At 36.8% G+C, this 21,020-nt stretch overlaps 1 protein-coding gene across 2 annotated transcripts in view; it reads left to right on the top strand.

The window, feature by feature from the left end:
• The window catches only part of SLF1 (SMC5-SMC6 complex localization factor 1), a 65,959-nt gene that overhangs the window by 41,106 nt on the left and 3,833 nt on the right, over window positions 1-21,020 (top strand). For both annotated transcript variants that reach the window (XM_004263528.4, XM_033401141.2), the window contains exons 15-19: window positions 10,083-10,230; window positions 16,613-16,758; window positions 17,721-17,884; window positions 18,671-18,804; window positions 20,715-20,807. In XM_004263528.4, the coding sequence (XP_004263576.1) occupies window positions 10,083-10,230; window positions 16,613-16,758; window positions 17,721-17,884; window positions 18,671-18,804; window positions 20,715-20,807 (685 nt within the window). The remainder of the gene's footprint in view (window positions 1-10,082; window positions 10,231-16,612; window positions 16,759-17,720; window positions 17,885-18,670; window positions 18,805-20,714; window positions 20,808-21,020) is intronic.

The following is a 21,020-nucleotide window of genomic DNA, read 5'->3' as shown; positions in this document are numbered from 1 at the left end:
CTATCTTTCATTTCTTTGTTAATACTTAGGGTATTTATGTTCTGTTCTTTCAGCTTTAGCAAACATTTTGGTATTCCAAGAAAGCTCTTCTCTTTTGATCTTTTTTTTTTTTTTTGCCATTTTCCCACTAATCCACTTCCAAAGCATATATATCCATGGTGCTAGAAATAGTAGCATTGTTACGTTACAGTGAGTACAGTCCATAGCACAGTGTCTTGTTCCTATGGTTATAGTGAGTGTCATAGTTAAGAAAGTAGTGTAAAAGGATCCAAGAACCTGATTTGAAAGTATCTTTTTATATAAAAATTTTCTATGATGTATATGTGGTATGTGGTAGGTATGTTTAGCCAATGACACACAGGTAGAATAACTCTGGCAAATTTTTTCTTACCATGGTAAAGGAACTACAGTCTTTCCTTGCAGGTACTGTACGACATACCTATCTCTAACTGCTTAATAACAATAATTTCAAGGTGAATTGAACAGTAAGCAATATATATATATATATTTTTTTATTGTCTATAGCTACTTTTCTCACTTGTTTGCTTCCTTTTAACAAATTTTCGGAATGCCCACCAAATGCCAATTATTGTAAGGCCCTGGGGATACTACGGTATCCCAGATGTAAATCCATGACTTCCTGAAATTCCTGATCTAGTGGAGGATAAAGACAAGTCTACAGGAAACTATAATATACTGTGACAAATTATGTTATGGGAGCCAAGTCCTGGTGGGGTTTTGAACAAACCCCCATATGGGCTTGTTTTTGCTACCCAGCAAATATCTCTCTGATCCTTTACCCATTTGGAGTCAGCATACACGTGGAAAATGCAAAATCATTTCATTATTAGCTAAAACCAATTTACAAGGTAAAATTGCCTTTCTAATAACACATTCCACAGCCAATCATCAAATATATTTAGACTTTCTGCTTCTTAGGATGGTCTGCTCATCAGCTCTCTTCCAATATAGATGGTATGAGATTGCCCACACTCCAAAGGCTTTATTTTTTTTTCCCCCAAGAGATATATTTTATTTTATTTATTTATTTTTTCATTTTAACATCTTTATTGCAGTATAATTGCTTGACAATGGTATGTTAGTTTCAGCTTCACAACAAAATGAATCAGTTATATATATACATATGTTCCCATATCTCTTCCCGCTTGCGTCTCCCTCCCTCTCACCCTCCCTATCCCACCCCTCCAGGCGGTCACAAAGCACCGAGCTGATCTCCCTGTGCTATGCGGCTGCTTCTCACTAGCTAGCTACCTTACGTTTGGTAGTGTATATATGTCCATGCCTCTTTCTCGCTTTGTCACCGTTTACCCTTCCCCCTCGCCATAGCCTCAAGTCCATTCTCTAGTAAGTCTGTGTCTTTATTCCTGTTTCACCCCTAGGTTTTTCATGACATTTTTTTTTCTTAAATTCCATATATATGTGTTAGCATACGGTATTTGTCTGTCTCTTTCTGACTTACTTCACTCTGTATGACAGACTCTAGGTCTATCCACCTCATTACAAATAGCTCAATTTTGTTTCTTTTTATGGCTGAGTAATATTCCATTGTATATATGTGCCACATCTTCTTTATCCATTCATCCGATGATGGACACTTAGGTTGTTTCCATCCCTGGGCTATTGTAAATAGAGCTGCAATGAACATTTTGGTACATGACTCTTTTTGAATTATGGTTTTCTCAGGGTATATGCCCAGTAGTGGGATTGCTGGGTCATATGGTAGTTCTATTTGTAGTTTTTTAAGGAACCTCCATACTGTTCTCCACAGTGGCTATATCAATTTACATTCCCACCAACAGTGTAAGAGGGTTCCCTTTTCTCCACACCCTCTCCAGCATGTATTGTTTCTAGATTTTTTGATGATGGCCATTCTGACCTGTGTGAGATGATATCTCATTGTAGTTTTGATTTGCATTTCTCTAATGATTAGTGATGTTGAGCATTCTTTCATGTGTTTGTTGGCACTCTGTATATCTTCTTTGGAGAAATGTCTATTTAGGTCTTCTGCCCGTTTTTGGATTGGGTTGTTTGTTTTTTTGTTATTAAGCTGCATGAACTGCTTATAAATTTTGGAGATTAATCCTTTGTCAGTTGCTTCATTTGCAAATATTTTCTCCCATTCTGAGGGTTGTCTTTTGGTCTTCTTTATGGTTTCCTTTGCTGTGCAAAAGCTTTTAAGTTTCATTAGGTCCCATTTGTTTACTTTTGTTTTTATTTCCATTTCTCTAGGAGGTGGGTCAAAAAGGACCTTGCTGTGATTTATGTCATAGAGTGTCCTGCCTATGTTTTCCTCTAAGAGTTTGATAGTTTCTGGCCTTACATTTAGGTCTTTAATCCATTTTGAGCTTATTTTTGTGTATGGTGTTAGAGAGTGATCTAATCTCATACTTTTACATGTAGCTGTCCAGTTCTCCCAGCACCACTTATTGAATAGGCTGTCCTTTCTCCACTGTACATTCCTGCCTCCTTTATCAAAGATAAGGTGACCATATGTGCGTGAGTTTATCTCTGGGCTTTCTATCCTGTTCCATTGATCTATATTTCTGTTTTTGTGCCAGTACCCTACTGTCTTGATTACTGTAGCTTTGTAGTATAGTCTGAAGTCAGGAAGCCTGATTCCTCCAGCTCCGTTTTTCATTCTCAAGATTGCTTTGGCTATTCGGGGTCTTTTGTGTTTCCATACAAATTGTGAAATCTTTTGTTCTAGTTCTGTGAAAAATGCCAGTGGTAGTTTGATAGGGATTGCATTGAATCTGTAGATTGCTTTTGGTAGTAGAGCCATTTTCACAATGTTGATTCTTCCAATCCAAGAACATGGTATATCTCTCCATCTATTTGTATCATCTTTAATTTCTTTCATCAGTGTCTTATAATTTCCTGCATACAGGTCTTTTGTCTCCTTAGGTAGGTTTACTCCTAGATATTTTATTCTTTTTGTTGCAGTGGTAAATGGGAGTGTTTTCTTGATTTCACATTCAGATTTTTCATCCTTAGTGTATAGGAATGCCAGAGATTTCTGTGCATTAATTTTGTATCCTGCTACTTTACCAAATTCATTGATTAGCTCTAGTAGTTTTCTGGTAGCATCTTTAGGATTCTCTATGTATACTATCATGTCATCTGCAAACAGTGACAGCTTTACTTCTTCTTTTCTGATTTGGATTCCTTTTATTTCCTTTTCTTCTCTGATTGCTGTGGCTAAAACTTCCAAAACTATGTTGAATAATAGTGGTGAGAGTGGGCAACCTTGTCTTGTTCCTGATCTTAGTGGAAATGCTTTCAGTTTTTCACCATCGAGGACGATGTTGGCTGTGGGTTTGTCATATATGGCCTTTATTATGTTGAGGAAAGTTCCCTCTATGCCTACTTTCTGCAGGGTTTTTATCATAAATGGGTGTTGAATTTTGTCAAAAGCTTTCTCTGCATCTATTGAGATGATCATATGGTTTTTCTCCTTCAATTTGTTAATATGGTGTATCACGTTGATTGATTTGCGTATATTGAAGAATCCTTGCATTCCTGGAATAAACCCCACTTGACCATGGTGTATGATCCGTTTAATGTGCTGTTGGATTCTGTTTGCTAGTATTTTGTTGAGGATTTTTGCGTCTATGTTCATCAGTGATATTGGCCTGTAGTTTTCTTTCTTTGTGGCATCCTTGTCTGGTTTTGGTATCAGGGTGATGGTGGCCTCGTAGAATGAGTTGGGAAGGGTTCCTCCCTCTGCTATATTTTGGAAGAGTCTGAGAAGGATAGGTGATAGCTCTTCTCTAAATGTTTGATAGAATTCGCCTGTGAAGCCATCTGGTCCTGGGCTTTTGCTTGTTGGAAGATTTTTAATCACAGTTTCAATTTCAGTGCTTGTGATTGGTCTGTTCATATTTTCTTTTTCTTCCTGATTCAGTCTTGGCAGGTTGTGCCTTTCTAAGAATTTGTCCATTTCTTCCAGGTTGTCCATTTTATTGGCATAGAGTTGCTTGTAGTAATCTCTCATGATCTTTTGTATTTCTGCAGTGTCAGTTGTTACTTCTCCTTTTTCATTTCTAATTCTATTGATTTGAGTCTTCCCTTTTTTTCTTGATGAGTCTGGCTAATGGTTTATCAATTTTGTTTATCCTTTCAAAGAACCAGCTTTTAGTTTTATTGATCTTTGCTATCATTTCCTTCATTTCTTTTTCATTTATTTCTGATCTGATTTTTATGATTTCTTTCCTTCTGCTAACTTTGGGGTTTTTTTGTTCTTTCTCTAATTGCTTTAGGTGCAAGGTTAGGTTGTTTATTCGAGATGTTTCCTGTTTCTTAAGGTAGGATTGTATTGCTATAAACTTCCCTCTTAGAACTGCTTTTGCTGCATCCCATAGATTTTGAGTCGTCGTGTCTCCATTGTCATTTGTTTCTAGGTATTTTTTGATTTCCTCTTTGATTTCTTCAGTCATCACTTCGTTATTAAGTAGTGTATTGTTTAGCCTCCATGTGTTTGTATTTTTTACAGATCTTTTCCTGTAATTGATATCGAGTCTCATAGCGTTGTGGTCGGAAAAGATACTTGATACAATTTCAATTTTCTTAAATTTACCAAGGCTTGATTTGTGACCCAAGATATGATCTATCCTGGAGAATGTTCCATGAGCACTTGAGAAAAATGTGTATTCTGTTGTTTTTGGATGGAATGTCCTATAAATATCAATTAAGTCCATCTCGTTTAATGTATCATTTAAAGCTTGTGTTTCCTTATTTATTTTCATTTTGGATGATCTGTCCATGGGTGAAAGTGGGGTGTTAAAGTCTCCTACTATGAATGTGTTACTGTCTATTTCCCCTTTTATGGCTGTCAGTATTTGCCTTATGTATTGAGGTGCTCCAATGTTGGGTGCATAAATATTTACAATTGTTATATCTTCTTCTTGGATCGATCCCTTGATCATTATGTAGTGTCCTTCTTTGTCTCTTCTAATAGTCTTTATTTTAAAGTCTATTTTGTCTGATATGAGAATTGCTACTACAGATTTCTTTTGGTTTCCATTTGCATGAAATACCTTTTTCCATCCCCTTATTTTCAGTCTGTATGTGTCTCTAGGTCTGAAGTGGGTCTCTTGTAGACAGCAAATATATGCGTCTTGTTTTTGTATCCATTCAGCCAATCTGTGTCTTTTGGTGGGAGCATTTAGTCCATTTACATTTAAGGTAATTTTCGATATGTGTGTTCCCATTCCCATTTTCTTAATTGTTTTGGGTTCGTTATTGTAGGTCTTTTCCTTCTTTTGTGTTTCTTGCCTAGAGAAGTTCCTTTAGCAGTTGTTGTAGAGCTGGTTTGGTGGTGCTGAACTCTCTCAGCTTTTGCTTGTCTGTAAAGGTTTTAATTTCTCCATCAAATCTGAATGAGATCCTTGCTGGGTAGAGTAATCTTGGTTGCAGGTTTTTCTCCTTCAACACTTTCAATATGTCCTGGCACTCCCTTCTGGCTTGCAAAGTTTCTGCTGAAAGATCAGCTGTTAACCTTATGGGGATTCCCTTGTGTGTTATTTGTTTTTCCCTTGCTGCTTTTAATATGTTTTCTTTGTATTTAATTTTTGACAGTTTGATTAATATGTGTCTTGGAGTATTTCTCCTTGGATTTATCCTGTATGGGACTCTCTGTGCTTCCTGGACTTGATTAACTATTTCCTTTCCCATATTAGGGAAGTTTTCAACTATAATCTCTTCAAATATTTTCTCAGTCCCTTTCTTTTTCTCTTCTTCTTCTGGAACCCCTATAATTCGAATGTTGGTGCGTTTAATGTTGTCCCAGTGGTCTCTGAGACTGTCCTCAGTTCTTTTCATTCTTTTGTCTTTATTCTGCTCTGCAGTAGTTATTTCCACTATTTTATCTTCCAGGTCACTTATCCGTTCTTCTGCCTCAGTTATTCTGCTATTGATCCCATCTAGAGTATTTTTCATTTCATTTATTGTGTTGTTCATCATTGTGTGTTTCATCTTTAGTTCTTCTAGGTCCTTGTTAACTGTTTCTTGCATTTTGTCTATTCTATTTCCAAGATTTTGGATCATCTTTACTATCATTATTCTGAATTCTTTTTCAGGTAGACTGCCTATTTCCTCTTCATTTGTTAGGTCTGGTGGGTTTTTATCTTGCTCCTTCATCTGCTGTGTGTTTTTCTGTCTTTTCATTTTGCTTATCTTACTGTGTTTGGGGTCTCCTTTTTTGCAGGCTGAAGGTTCGTAGTTCCTGTTGTTTTTTGTGTCTGTCACCAGTGGCTAAGATTGGTTCAGTGGGTTGTGTAGGCTTCCTGGTTGAGGGTACTAGTGCCTGTGTTCTGGTGGATGAGGCTGCATCTTGTCTTTCTGGTGGGCAGGTCCACGTCTGGTGGTGTGTTTTGGGGTGTCTATAGACTTATTATGATTTGGGGCAGTCTCTCTGCTAATGGGTGGGGTTGTGTTCCTGTCTTGCTCGTTGTTTGGCATAGGATGTCCAGCACTGTAGCTTGCTGGTCGTTGAGTGAAGCTGGGTGCTGGCGTTGAGATGGAGATCTCTGGGAGATTTTCACCGTTTGATATTATGTGGAGCTGGGAGGTCTCTTGTGGACCAGTGTCTTGAAGATGACTCTCCCACCTCAGAGGCACAGCACTAACTCCTGGCTGCAGCACCAAGAGCCTTTCAGCCACACGGCTCCTTAATTTGGGATGATTCGTTGTCTATTCATGTATTCCACAGATGCAGGGTACATCAAGTTGATTGTGGAGCTTTAATCTGCTGCTTCTGAGGCTGCTGGGAGAGATTTCCCTTTCTCTTCTTTGTTCTCACAGCTCCCAGGGGCTCAGCTTTGGATTTGGCCCCGCCTGTGCGTGTAGGTCACCGGAGGGCGTCTGTTCTTCGGTCAGACAGGATGAGGTTAAAGGAGCCGCTGATTCGGAGGCTCTGGCTCACTCAGGCCGGCGGGGAGGGAGGGGCATGGAGTGCGGGGCGGGCCTGCGGCGGCAGAGGCCAGTGTGATGTTGCACCAGCCTGAGGCGCGCCGTGCGTTCTCCCGGGGGAGTTGTCCCTGGATCCCGGGACCCTGGCAGTGGCGGGCTGCACAGGCTCCCCGGAAGGGGGTGTGGATAGTGACCTGTGTTCGCACACAGGCTTCTTGGTGGCGGCAGCAGCCGCCTTAGCGTCTCATGCCCGTCTCTGGGGTCCGCGCTTTTAGCCGCGGCTCGCGCCTGTCTCTGGAGCTCCTTTAAGCAGTGCTCTTAATCCCCTCTCCTCGTGCACCAGGAAACAAAGAGGGAAGAAAAAGTCTCTTGCCTCTTCGGCAGGTCCAGACTTTTCCCCGGGCTCCCTCCCGGCTCTCCACGGTGCACTAACGCCCTGCAGGCTGTGTTCACGCCGTCAACCCCAGTCCTCTCCTGGCGCTCCGACAGAAGCCGGAGCCTCAGCTCCCAGCCTCGCCCGCCCTGGCGGGCGAGCAGACAAGCCTCTCTGGTGGTGAGTGCCGGTCGGCCCGATCTTCTGTGTGGGAATCTCTCTGCTTTGCCCTCCGCACCCCTGTTGCTGTGCTCTCCTCCGCGGCTCCCAAGCTCCCCCACTCCGCCACCCGAAGTCTCCGCCCGCGAAGGGGCTTCCTAGTGTGTGGACACTTTTCCTCCTTCACAGCTCTCTCCCGCTGGTGCAGGACTGGTCCCTATCCTTTTGTCTCTGTTTAGTTTTTTCTTTTGCCCTAACCAGGTACGTGGGGGGGTTCCTTGCCTTTTGGGAGGTGTGAGGTCTTCTGCCAGCGTTCAGTAGGTCCTCTGTAGGAGTTGTTCCACGCGTAGATGTATTTCTGGTGTATCTGTGGGGAGGAAGGTGATCTCTGCGTCTTACCCTTCCGCCATCTTCCCGGAAGTCGTAAGCAATATTGATACTCATTTGTGGTGTCAGGTACACATGTACATATATTTGCATCAGGAAAGAGAGAGAGTCTTACCTGGTTGGTTTTATGTTATTTTTACTTGATAGAGTGCTAGATTGTTGTTTATATGATGCTTAGCTCTATGTGCTAACCTCATCTTCCCTATCCAGAGTCTTAGGACCAGGGAGCTGAAGTAACCCTGATTGAGATGGAATACTTTGAGAAATCAAAATGTAGTAGTCTCTTGCTTTCTTCCTGAGAAGTGTCATTGCTGATATTCAGATATACATTATGTTGGAAGGAACATTCTGTGGCATGGATATTGACATGATCATTTGCTAGTTTAAACAGAGATTTTCATTGTCCTGTTTTATGTTCTCTTGATAAGTTGAACCATGAGAGGCAAAATCGCTCAGAGTGATCATCTACATTTTGGCTTTGCAAAGAATGGAGTTGGCTTCCTGCAAAGTTCGTTGAAGACTGGCTAAGACCCATACTTAAAGGAGTTATTTCTGGTCAGCTGCAAGGCTTGACACCTGTCAGGGTCCAAGGGAGGTGTGGGTATTTCCCCAGCCTGCTGATATGGCCTGTCCTGCTGCTCACTTCCCATGGCACACAACTACAACTGCAAGGCTTAAACTCAGCCCTCTGATCAAGGCCGGAGAAGGGGTCCTGCTGATGCCCACTCACGAATCCTGACCTGACAGGATCAGGCTGTGGTCAAGATTCCATATCTTGGCCCCTGATTGTATCAGAAGGGCAGTGCTTCCCTAATCATGCAGCTTAAAATCCCCTTCGTCCCATTCTTCAGAGTCTCTCTCCCACATTCTGATATCCAGCCTTGCCAGAATACCATCTGCTACCCAACAGTGTGGTAGGGCAAAAGGGGACCTAGGCACCTGCTGAAGATCCTGTCTCTGTGGGTTTTCCCTCAATAAACACTGTTTCAGCGGGTCTGATGTATGTGCTGCTTGACCATTTGTCCTTGTTTGTGCAACATCCCAAAAACAGCACTTCAGTTCTGAAATCATTTAATAGCTTCTTGCGCTAGGAATGATGCCTTAATGAAATGCTGTACATGCCTGTAAGAACCTTGTCTGCTGAGGGCAGAAGAAATAAATCCTATAGTCACTGAGGGTTCAAAGTGCTGGAGATTTCTCTGTCAGTAATCTCATATCAGGTATAGTATGGGGTAGAACATAGCAGTTATCTATTTAGATATAACATTTATTAAAACCCTTTCACATGGCTTCTCCCCAACTGTTAATTTAGTGATTTTTTTCACACATCCAACACGCCTAGACAACAAATACCAAAAATACAGGAATTTCAACTAGTTTTACTGTCATTGTGGAAAAGTGTTTATGTTTAAATCAAAGGTGTTTAAAAATATTATTTTCACACCTCTTCATCTTCATAGTTTATGGATTAGAAAGATATTTTTAAACACAGTGTGAAGCATGCTTATTGTAAGTAAGGTTTGTGTGCCTTGCTGTATTTCTTACAGTAGTTTAATATCGTTAATATATAAATGATGATATAAAAGAATATGTATACTTTTAAAACTGATATCTATACCTCTAAGTTAGGTAATGGTATATGATATAATTTAATAATTAAAATTTGATGAGCCGATTTTTTTTATTTTTTACAACAAAGTACAGTCTTGCTTGTTAAAGCTTGTATGCATTGTGTTTTTCAAGTCTTTTTCTGGCGAATGCCATTTAGGGGAATGTAAAGGTTAATTTTGTACATAAACAGTAGGAGTGGCTAAGTCTCTTTTTTTATAGTCATATATTCTTGTTAACAGAAATCCACAGAAGCCAAGTACTTCCTCATTGTTTTAATGGAATTATTGCCTGACTAAAGCACTTGACACCACTGGATAAAGTTATCTTAAAAGATTGTTACAAGCTATCCATATATAAGTCCTGGAAAATTTGTTTTATTAACTGTTTTGTCATACAGATACAGATTTAGATGTAGATATAGATCAGGGGAGGAAGGAGGGAAGGAAGGAGATGGAGAGAATGGAAAGAGGGAATTAGTTTGCTAGGTTTCTTAAGAATACCTTTTGGCATTAGCATAACCTGTTTTTTTAAATAGCTATGTTTTGCCTCAACAAGTATTCAAAATAATAGAAATAATACATTTCAGTATGTTTTAGTGATATTTTTCCGATCTCAATGTTAGGTCTTCAAACATGAACTAGCTTACTTATTGACTGGAATTCTTGGAGCAGCAATAGATTATTGGATTGTCCTTGGTCTTAAGATGGGTAGAAACGTGATGCGACACATGTCTGATGACTTAGGAAGTTACGTTTCCCTTTCATGTGATGGTAAGTGTGTCTATGTTACATGAGCCTTCTTCCCCACACATATCATTTATTATTCAAAAATAGTATTTTGATGCTTTCATAAAAATTTAATATAGCATGGAAAATAGTACATGGAAATAAATTATTATATATTTATATATAATGTTATTAATGTTTTCCTTAATCCTACAACAAAATATTAAAATTAAACCGTTCTGTGAAAGTAAATATTTAGACAAATTTAAAATCAATTTATTCTCTTTTCATTGAAGAGATAGATTTGCTTTTTAATGTTTGGTATTTTAGAATCTCACATGGTAGAAACTATTTTCAGTACCTTTAATACTTCTAATTGTTCACCTAGAAAGCATTATCTGTCTGTAATGTTGTCTGTGCCCTATGAACAGTTTCCAGGTCTCTTCCTGCATAAATACTTAACAGTATTAAAAAATGAAAATCTTTGGATCAGAATACTTACTATGTTATAAAGCCACTTGGATTAACTTGAGCTATATCACTGGCTAAAACATTTTCCCCATGTACCTGTTGCTGTGTAATTTTTCTTATAACAAAAAGCTGCCATATTTCTTTTCCATTGAGTCTGACGATCTAACAAATTAGCATGGATGAAGCAAATAAAAGTAATACATATGTATAATTTTCTCACTCTTCCTCCTCCCCGCATTATCTAATTTTAAAGTTTCCTCTAAAGTAATAGGAATATTACTTAAGCAATATGATGACAGAACTCATCTTCACATGCTTACCTTATGAAAGGTTCTACCTAACTCTTTTGGGTCTCCAGGCTTCTATAAGATTTTATGTGTAAATTCTTATTTTTAATATAGTTGATGTACAATATTATGTTTCAGGTGTACTACATGTTTGACATTTTCATACATTAGGAAATGATCACCACCATACGTCTAGTAACCATCTGTCCACATACAAAGTTATTACAGTGTTATTAACATTTATGTTCATTCTTACACTTCAAAGCCAGTTTAGGGCCCTATGAACCATTTCCTTCTTCCCTTCCTTCTTTACTTTCCTTCCTTTCTAAATTTCTAAAATGAACATATTTTAAAGTAAGTGAACTTCTGTGCCTCTCAAATATAAAAGGTGATTTTTATATACTTAAAAATATTTTAGATTGCTAAGTAAGTATTCTGTTTTGTTACACATGTGTTTCATTGCATCTTGGTTTTATATAAAAGAAAAAGTTCTTGAATATGCTGTCAATCACTTTAATACTTTGAAGAGAGATTCTAGAATAGAAATCCAGGCTCTAACTGGGTTCAGGATTTATTCGATGATGCCCTCTGCAAAGAGAGGTCTCTTTTTATACTACTGAAGTTAGAAGATTTTTATCTAAAGCATTTTATCTTCTTTTTTTCCTCTTTCTTTTTCATTGAGCTGAGGGGTGATTACTGTTCCTTTTGTGAAGTAGCTGTCCTTTGTTGCATGACTTTTTAACATTTCTTAGCTCAAATTCAATCTTCCTTCAGAACCCTTTCTTTTCATTTCTTTCCCACCATTCCTACTAGATCTTTTTTTTTTTTCTTTTTTTCCATTTTAGAAACAGCAGAATTCTGGCATTATTTGCTAGCATGGGAACTAAACATTCAGCTAAAAGGATTCCCTGTTTTCATTCCATAATGAAACTTCTTTGAGTTTGGGGACCCCAGGATAGAATTAGCAGTGCCTTTACAGACTATCAGTGTATTTATATGTGTTGTTTCCAGTGTGTATTGGTTACCTCTAGGGAAATATAACTTATCTTAGCCAAATGCATGAAATAATGAGCCTTGTGTTAACAAGGTTCTACTACATGTTATGCATCAGCTTTAATGCTTTCTTTGCTCATAATCGAATGTCCCTTCACTTTAAAGCAAGGCATTGTTATCCACTGTTACTCCCAGTTTTCACAAGTTTAAACTCAACAAATTTGAGCCTGTGACTGACTTAAGCTGACTGACTTTAATGTTACCATTGTAATCCTGTCAACAGACTGATTACTTTGCTCTCAATATGTTTGATCACTGATATTTAAAACTACAAGAGATTTAAACTATATCCCCATTTGAACTGTGTGTTTAAGCCTTTCCTTTCTCTTCTCAAGGTACCACACAATTGGTTTCTTAGACTTCCAATTAAACCATAGATAGGCAGTTTTAAAAATTCAACATACATATCTAAAAATGGTTCAAATTAATCTTCCTAAATTTTTGTTAGTACATCTTGATTTTTAGCCTTTGTCAAGAGATAGAAATCAAGTGAATAGTTTATCCTTAAGAGAGCAGTAGCTTTTCTACAGCTAATATGCAAAGTTAAACTGTATAATACAGAGCTTGTAGAATAATACACTCATCCCTACAAGTGAACCAGGTGTTCTAATAATGTCCTTTTGGTCAATATTTTGCTCTTTGGATAGAGAACCATTTCTTTTTCTCTGTAGATACTCCGAAGTTTGTATGTTTGTTTGTTTGACCATGTCTTTGTATTATTCTTCAGCTCAGTTAAATTATTATTTGCTTTTCCTAAGTCATTAGTAAAGATTTTATAATTTGGCTGTTATATAGCTTCCAGTTGAAGATACTGGTCCATCTTTCTCATTTATGACAAACGATGTTTTGTTTTTTTTCTAGTCCAAAAGTATAAAATACATACTATGGTACTACTCAGATTCAGATCTATTGAATTAATTTTAGTTTAGTAAAATTGTTGTTAGTTGTTAATTGTTTTGTAGAAAATTATGGCAGAAGATATTTCAGTAGATAAGTAAAATTCTTTCTTCTTTCCATCAGAGCTCATGTCCAGCAGTCCCACATAGATGCCATTCTCTCTTGTTCCGAAACACTTTGAACAGAAAGAGTTTTCTTATATCCCTTTCTATATTTTAGCATCAAGATCTGAAATTTCTTTTTTGTGCCTAATTGAAATTCCTGATGTATTGGCTTAAACTAGGGTTGACAAACTGTTTTTGATAAAATATAAGATAGTAAATATTTTTGGCTTTTCAGCTCTACCATCTCTGTCCCAACCACTCAACTCTACTCTAAGAAAGCAGTGATACACAGTACATAAATCAACATAGCTGTGTTCCAGTAAAACTTTATTCATAAAAATAGGCAGCAAGACATAGTTTGTCAATCCTTAACTTCAGTTTATTTCTTCTCCTGTTTTCACTGGGAAGAAAACATGTCATCAGAATTTACTATAATATTTTTCACATCTTTAGAGAACTTTAATAAAGCTTCCTTTGCCTTTCTCAGGCTACGTCATTATCTTTTCCTGAGAGTTTTTCCAAACCTTTATTGGCTTTTTTTTTTTACTCTCTATTTTAATCCCTCTCCATGCTTCAGACCTTTTCCAAAAATATACATTTTTATAATTTGACTAACCATCTCAATCAAAATGTTTCTGTTGCCTGCATTTGTTCAACAGATTTTTATTGGCATTCTACCAGGCATTGAGGTAAACACTTCATATACAGTGGAAGAGGGAAACAAAATATGATCCTTGCCTTTTTGGAGCTTTCGGTGGGAGAGGCAGACTGTAATTAAGTTAATGTAAATACATCATTTTAAAGTGCTAAGTGCTCCAAATAAGAAAAACTAGGTTTTGAGCTGGATAAACTTATTTTATGTAGAGTGGTCATGGAGAGCAAAACCTGAAGGATAAGTAGGAGTTTGGCAGAGTCAGGGAAGTGTATTCCATTCAGAAGACACAACATTTACTAAAACTCGGAGATAGGAAAGAGTTGGGCCTGTTTAAAATCTTTTGATGCCTGGCTGATGACAAGCAGAAAGGAGAAGAGTGGCCACAGTAAAGCCAAAAAAGTAATAGAGGAGCTTGAGTAGGAACTTCCAAGCCCTATTTACGGGTTAGAAACCATTTTTCAAAGGGAGTGGCATGATCTAAGTAACTTTTTTAAAGATCATCCTTGCTTGGCTCTCCAGTTATTGCTATCTGCCAGTCATTCATTCATTTATCTATTAAGTACTAAATGTTTATTCTGTGCAAGCTACTAACCTACTAGCTGTGAGGGCAATAAAAATGATCCTGCCATTGAAGGTCTTAAAGTCCAGGGATTAAGTTTCTTTCTTTCTTTCTTTCTTTTTTTTTTTTGTTTAACTTTTTATTTTATGTTGGAGTCCAGTTGAGTAACAATGTTGTATTAGTTTCAGGTGTACAGCAAAGTGATTCAGTTTTACATGTACATGTATCTATTCTTTTTCAAATTCTTTTCCCATTTAGGTTGTTACCTAATATTGAGCATAGTTCCCTGTGCTATACACTAGGTCCTTGCTGGTTATCCATTTTAAATAGAGCAGTGTGTACATGTCAGTCAGGGGTTAAGTTTCTTAAGTTCTCTTGTTCATCTCTTATTGATCATTCCCTTCAAGTGTGTGTTACCTGGTCATATGTGGATCCATTATAGTTTGTATTTGCTATATCTTTAAAGCTACCAAATGTTATTTCTAGGTGAATAACTCCATTTAGAAGTTCCACTGTGGGATCGTTGCTTTTGAACTGTACAGTACAAGTTATTTCTGCTTTGCTTTTGCCTCTGCTTAGAGTTGATACGTAAGATCAGTTGGTTGTAGTAAAGTCTGTGATGATAGATGTGCTTTTTTTTTAATGTGTATAACTAGAGATTTAATATTGAAAAGATCTTTTGCTGCTCATCCTTCAGTTCATTGCTTGCATAGTTTCAGATAATACTAGCAGCCTCGTAGGTTGTAAGTAGTCTGTTGTAACAAAAAGTTGTAAATAACTCCTTTCTTGTTTCCAGTTCTTATAAATTATATCTCTGAGGCCATATTTGGACAGGATTGTTTGAATTCAGCAACCATATGTCTGTGTGGGGCTAGGTGGATCTATTTAACATCTGACTGGAGCCATTTGCCCATATGGCAGTCTGCCACAAGCAAGAACCTCAGATCTCTTTAGTCCAGGCAGTTTCTTTCTGAGCCTGGCCACTGTTTATGTTTGGGGCCAGATAATTCTTTATTGTGAGGGGCTGTCCTGTGAACTGTGAATTGTAGGACAGTTGCTGGCATGCCTGGCCTTTGCCTACTACGTTGCCAGTATATTTCTCTCCCCAGTTGTGACAACCACAAATTGCCAAATGTTCCCAGGGGCAAAATTCCTCCTTAAACTGTTGTTCTTCTCCACACCCCACCCCCATCCCACCCCAACTCTCCTTCCCTCATTGAAAGTCAGGCAAGGACTGCAAGGACACCAGAGGCCCTAGCCTTTCGGGAAGGCCTCTGAGAAGGACAGGATTTCACTGGGTGTCTGCGAAGTCTGCTCAGCCAAGGGAACTCAGCTCCTGAGTAGAGACTTCAAATTTTAAGCTTTATATTGCTATTAAGTTTATTATTCTGTCCAATTTTTAAAATGTATTTTGACCTGTTATGTTGCTAACTTTATTGACTTTTCTAATTCTTTATTCTTCCATTATTTGTAGTTAATTTTAATCTGCCTTATTGTATATCAACTTTTTTCATCCTGTTTTGCTTAATTTTAGTTTTCTTAGTATCCTATTGATTGATTATTCTTTACCATTCCAGTGTATTATCCATTCTATTACTTAAGCAGAGAGTATTAATAGAGAATTCATAACATTAAATTTACAAGGGAAATAGTCACTTCAGTCCTTTATCACTTTCAATTCATGTATATATTTATGTATTTCCATATTATTGGAGAACTTGAGGATTTTAGAATGAAGAGATTTGAGACTCTTGGTGTTTTTGTTGTTTGTTTGTTTTGTCATTTAAAATTATACTCCTCTCCCGCACTTGGTATAGTACAGTGGGTGCAGACTTCTAAGGAAATTCTTATGCATTCTCTTGTCTTACCTTATCCCTCTTCTTTACCTTTCCTCCTTCTCTGCAGTGATAGGATTCATGGATGTTGTCGGGGGAAAAATGTCTTCCTATCAGCTCAAGACTAATCAGTGCAAATTAAATACATGTGTGCCCATTTAAAAACCAAGTACCAGTTTTCCAAAGACACAGCCCTATTGTGGCAAGAGATCTTTAACATTAATTGGAAAGTATAGTGATAAAAGTCCATGTCTGTCTATCTATTCATATATCATCTATCCATTCATGTATGTATATATACGTATATATAAAATTTCAAGCCTTTTATTTAAAATAATAAAAAGTAGTGATTGTTTCAAATGTGAGAACATGTGCCATAAGAATTTCTCTTGAAGGGCAAGGAATAGGAATATTATCTATTTTTTGTGGTTTAAAATTATGTGGGTGAATCTTACTGGTATAGGAATCATCATCTGAATGAATAAAGTCCATGAAGAAAATTGTCTGTAGAAAGAAATTTTATAAGGTGTAGCAATAACTATGTTTACTTCTCTTGTTTTCTACAGACTTTTCTTCACAGGAATTAGAGATTTTTATTTGTTCCTTTTCCTCCTCCTGGCTTCAAATGTTTGTTGCAGAGGCAGTCTTTAAAAAGTTGTGTTTACAGAGTTCCATTAGTATTTCTTCTGAGCCACTCTCTCTTCAGAAAATGGTAAGCACCACTCTATTTTAGTTCTTTTAATTTTTAAGAAGTAAGTTTATAAATTCAATTTTTAAATATTCTTGGTTATTCTAATAATTGGACAGAGCATATTAATCATAAATCTTTCAAACATATATAAAAGCAGGTCGTTTTCTTCCTCAAAATGGAATAATTAGTGAATAGAAATTTTAATTACTTGAGAGTAATGAAGAATTGGTAACAGAAAAATTATACAAGAATCTTTATATCACTTGCCACAGTATGTAAGATTATTATTTTGGAAAGACCTTGATCCAGAAACATTCTACATAGTATTTAATGGTATTTAAAAAGCAAAATTTGCAAATGATGCCAAAGGTTATTCCAGTTATCCTATGTATATACACATATAAACTTGATTTGATCCAAGGTTTTCCAGTTTTATCTTGGCTATCTTTAGCTATTATTGATATCTAATATCTCCAGCAGTTTCTTCAACAAATGAGAAATATGCTTGTTAATAATTGGTCAGATTGGGCAAATACTGTTTGCAACAATCCTTGTCTTCAGTGACTTGCGCTCCTCATTCCGTTTATTCCAGACTTCTTTTCTGTTGAAGGAAGACATTACCAAAATGGAAATGACAAAATACCAGTTGTACTTAAACCATAAATACTAAAAATAGGCTAATTATAACAAGTTGGGCATAAGACTCATCAAAAGAACTTTCCTAAATGAGTGTCAAATTTGAATTCAAAAAAACAATTATTTTGAAGAAGGCATTTTTCTTGTGTATGTCATATTGACTTAATGACATGGAACTAGCAGCTTTCTTAATATTTTAGCATGTTCATATGAGATAGGGTGGCAACCATAGTGATGAAACCAAGAAATTATAACTAAATATAATGGTGAAATGAATCAAGTATTTTCTTTTTACTGTTTCCAGGTTTTTGTAGTTGAGAAAACAATGTAATATTATTTTGCAACAGGTATATTCCTATTTGCCAGCTTTGGGGAAAACTGGTGTGCATGGGACTGGAAAGATGCAGATACCAAAGAAAATAGGACAGCGGCCTTGCTTTGAATCTCAGAGGGCTTTAATTATGCTGAATGGTGCTAAACAGAAACAAGTTGAAGGGCTGCCAGAGTTACCGTAAGTGATGCTTATATACCAGCTATGCTTTGTTTTCGAGTACAGCTCTTCTTCTTAGGCATTTCTTGAACTGTATCTTTATCTGAGATGTTGTCTGAATTATACTGATAGCAGAAAACTCAGTTTTATACCTATAAATGCACATGATCAACATTTTCACTTTCTTTAATTCAAGGTACACACTTTCTATTAAGTCTTTTTCAAAAGAAATAAAACTCTTCATCAAATTATTGTTCCACACAATTTTTGCCTTGTGATTTTTAAAGTACTACTTGTATATAATATAGATGGGATTTCAGAATGCATCGCCATGTGAGATACTCTGAGTTGTTACAATAACTTTCCCCAAATGAGAAACCTCCTCTAAAAGTATGCTATATAAAATTCAGAAAACCTGAAATCTTTTTAGGAAGAAGAGGATAGGATTAGAATATGAACGTAGGAATAGGGAGTAGGGGCCTGCATTTTGATCTTAGCAGTTTGCTTTAGTCTCTCTGCCAAATATGGTTTACTTGGTCTCGTCTGCTTTACTGGACATTCAATATTCATAAACTTTTCGGTGGGCTGTTGGGGGTGCAAGGGTAATAAAATGAAAATTAATGCATAAAATTTGTTTCTGTACAGTTGAAATAAATATAAAAATAGAAAGCAGTAAAGATTTGAATGAATAAGGGGGTTTAAATTAAAAGAAGGCTAGATTTTTTTTTTTTTTTAACTCACCATATAATTTGTGCTTCTACGCCTTGGTGAAAAACAAGCTTTCATTATGTCTTACTTTCTTTTCAGAGAGCTGAATCTTGCTAAATGTTCCTCATCATTAAAAAGATTGAAAAAGAAGTCAGAAGGAGAATTGTCGTGTTCCAAGGAGAATTGCCCCTCTTTGGTTACAAAGATAAATTTTCACAAGACTAATTTAAAAGGTATTCCAAGTATCTAAATTAATTTATGCTAGGAACTTTTCGTGGTTATAGTCAGTATTTGCAAGTTTTACACACTGGCCCTGATGAATGCTTGAACTTAAATATTGGACTAGGTCCAGGAAATACCTTCCTGGAGAGCATATTATTTTTGTGAACAGGGATTTATACCAAAAAAAAAAAAGTGTTTAATACCTGGTGTAATAGAGTATTCCTCCCTTCTTTTCTCCACCTGCCTTTTCAAATATTAAACACTGTGTAACTCATGTTGAGCTCATTCCAGACTTGCCTGCCTTACTTTTCTATTCCACCTCAACCTGTGCTGCTTAGGATCAGTGTCTTGTGATTTGAAAGTATAATTCAGTCTTCATCTCTTTCAGTCCTAGACGTTTTGTGAACAAAGAATGAGAAGTAGGCTATGTTACATAGCTGTGTTAAGCATATGGACTCTTTTCTTCCAGGCATTGAGCCCAGACTATGAAATGTGCTTGGCTTTTGGTTCTAACTATACTGGAACCTAAGTACCTAAAGGGATGGAGTAACAAGAATACCGTTGTAATAATTCACTCCGGCACTTCTTTTACTTAGGTACCCCTTAACTCAAAATTATAAATTACTACCAAGAGTCTGTATCTGGCCAAAGTAAATTGCCAAGTCTCTTGTTTATGAGCTATATCGTGTTTTTAATACAAATATTATCATTATGGCACCAAGCTTTCATCATCTTTCAACATGAGATGAGTTCATAATAGCATATCACAAATTCAAAATAACTGCCCATTTGGCTCAAAATATGAAAAATGTATTAAATGTGAACTCAGATATTAACGTCACAAAACAGTGTCCTTTTTCTTTGTTTATTGTGTCAGAAAGTAAAATGAATATGAATGGCTTTAAGCTGAACAGCAGAAGGAACTGGAGGGAGGAAGAGAATTGAGAAATAGTAGAGAAAAACTTCGAAAGCTTTTCAATGCTTGTTAAAGAAATGTTTTGGTAGAAGTTACAGAGATAATCTGTAAAACTGAACACTGGAAAAATGTGCTACTTAGTATTTTATAGCAAGAAAGTTTGATTCAATATGTATTTCATTTGTTTTCAAAGCAGTTATTATGTTTTTTTAAATTCCCCTTACATCAAATTATCACTTATATCTTATTAATCTTGCTTACAGCAGAGAGGGGTGTAGTCAATTTTAGGCAGCAGGCACTAACTGCACCCCTCCTAGAAAAGACTTTGCCATTCTATTTGTCATTCTTGTTCAGCTTTAAATGGTACTAGGGATTTTTTTCGTGTGTGTGCATGTGCGTGTGCGTGTGTGTGTGTTTATATTAAGATTCCCCCATTTCTCCTTCTCTGTGCTGCTGTAGCCAAGCCAGACAGCCTATTGAGAAGCAGCAAACCATCTGTTAATGGATTTGAAGTTCTGAATTACACTTGAGTGTGTAGAGGCACTCATGCTTAGCCAGAAACATTCATTTGAATTAAGCTATAAATGCTGTATAAAAAAGAGCCATACATTTAACGTAGGTTCATGAATAAATTTAAGAGAGGGCAATTGCACTTTAAACTTTTATTGCTGCAAAACCCAGTATATTTGGTGTTCTCTGATCATTTGAGGGTTTTATAGCAGGATTGAAACTTCAAACCTTGAACTAGGGGGAGACAATGCCTATATTAAACCTTTAGTAGAATTTCATTGCTGAATTGCTGATAGAACAGAGAGGCTCTATGGATTGGTGGGGTTCCCTCCCCCCTCTTTTTTTTAATGTGAGAGATGTTTAAACCAGTCAAAAGGAAAACTCAATAAATAATTTTCTGGCATGGGGCCAGATCTCCTAGTTCATGCCCTTTGATTATTTTCTTTAGTTGATATCTTGTCTTCTCTGGAATAATCTATTAATTTTTTATGGCAGGAGAAACAGCCCTCCATAGGGCTTGCATAAATAACCAAGTGGAGAAATTGATTCTTCTTCTCTCTATGCCAGGAATAGACATCAATGTTAAAGGTAAGTTCTAAATCTTTGTTGTCTAATTCAATGTCTTAATATTTGTGATATTAAATAGTTTAATTTCAACATTAAGAAAAATCATTTAAGTATATTTACCTAACATATCTTTAAAGTATTGCTAGTAGCAAAACCAAGAAATTCATCACATATTGATGTATAATAGTGCACAACCATTTTTTGACATCTATATTTTGATCAGATCCCAACATC

Source organism: Orcinus orca, chromosome 3 (genome assembly GCF_937001465.1).
Source record: "Orcinus orca chromosome 3, mOrcOrc1.1, whole genome shotgun sequence".
NCBI classification, from domain to species: domain Eukaryota; kingdom Metazoa; phylum Chordata; class Mammalia; order Artiodactyla; family Delphinidae; genus Orcinus; species Orcinus orca.
This window is presented reverse-complemented; position numbering and strand designations above follow the sequence as displayed.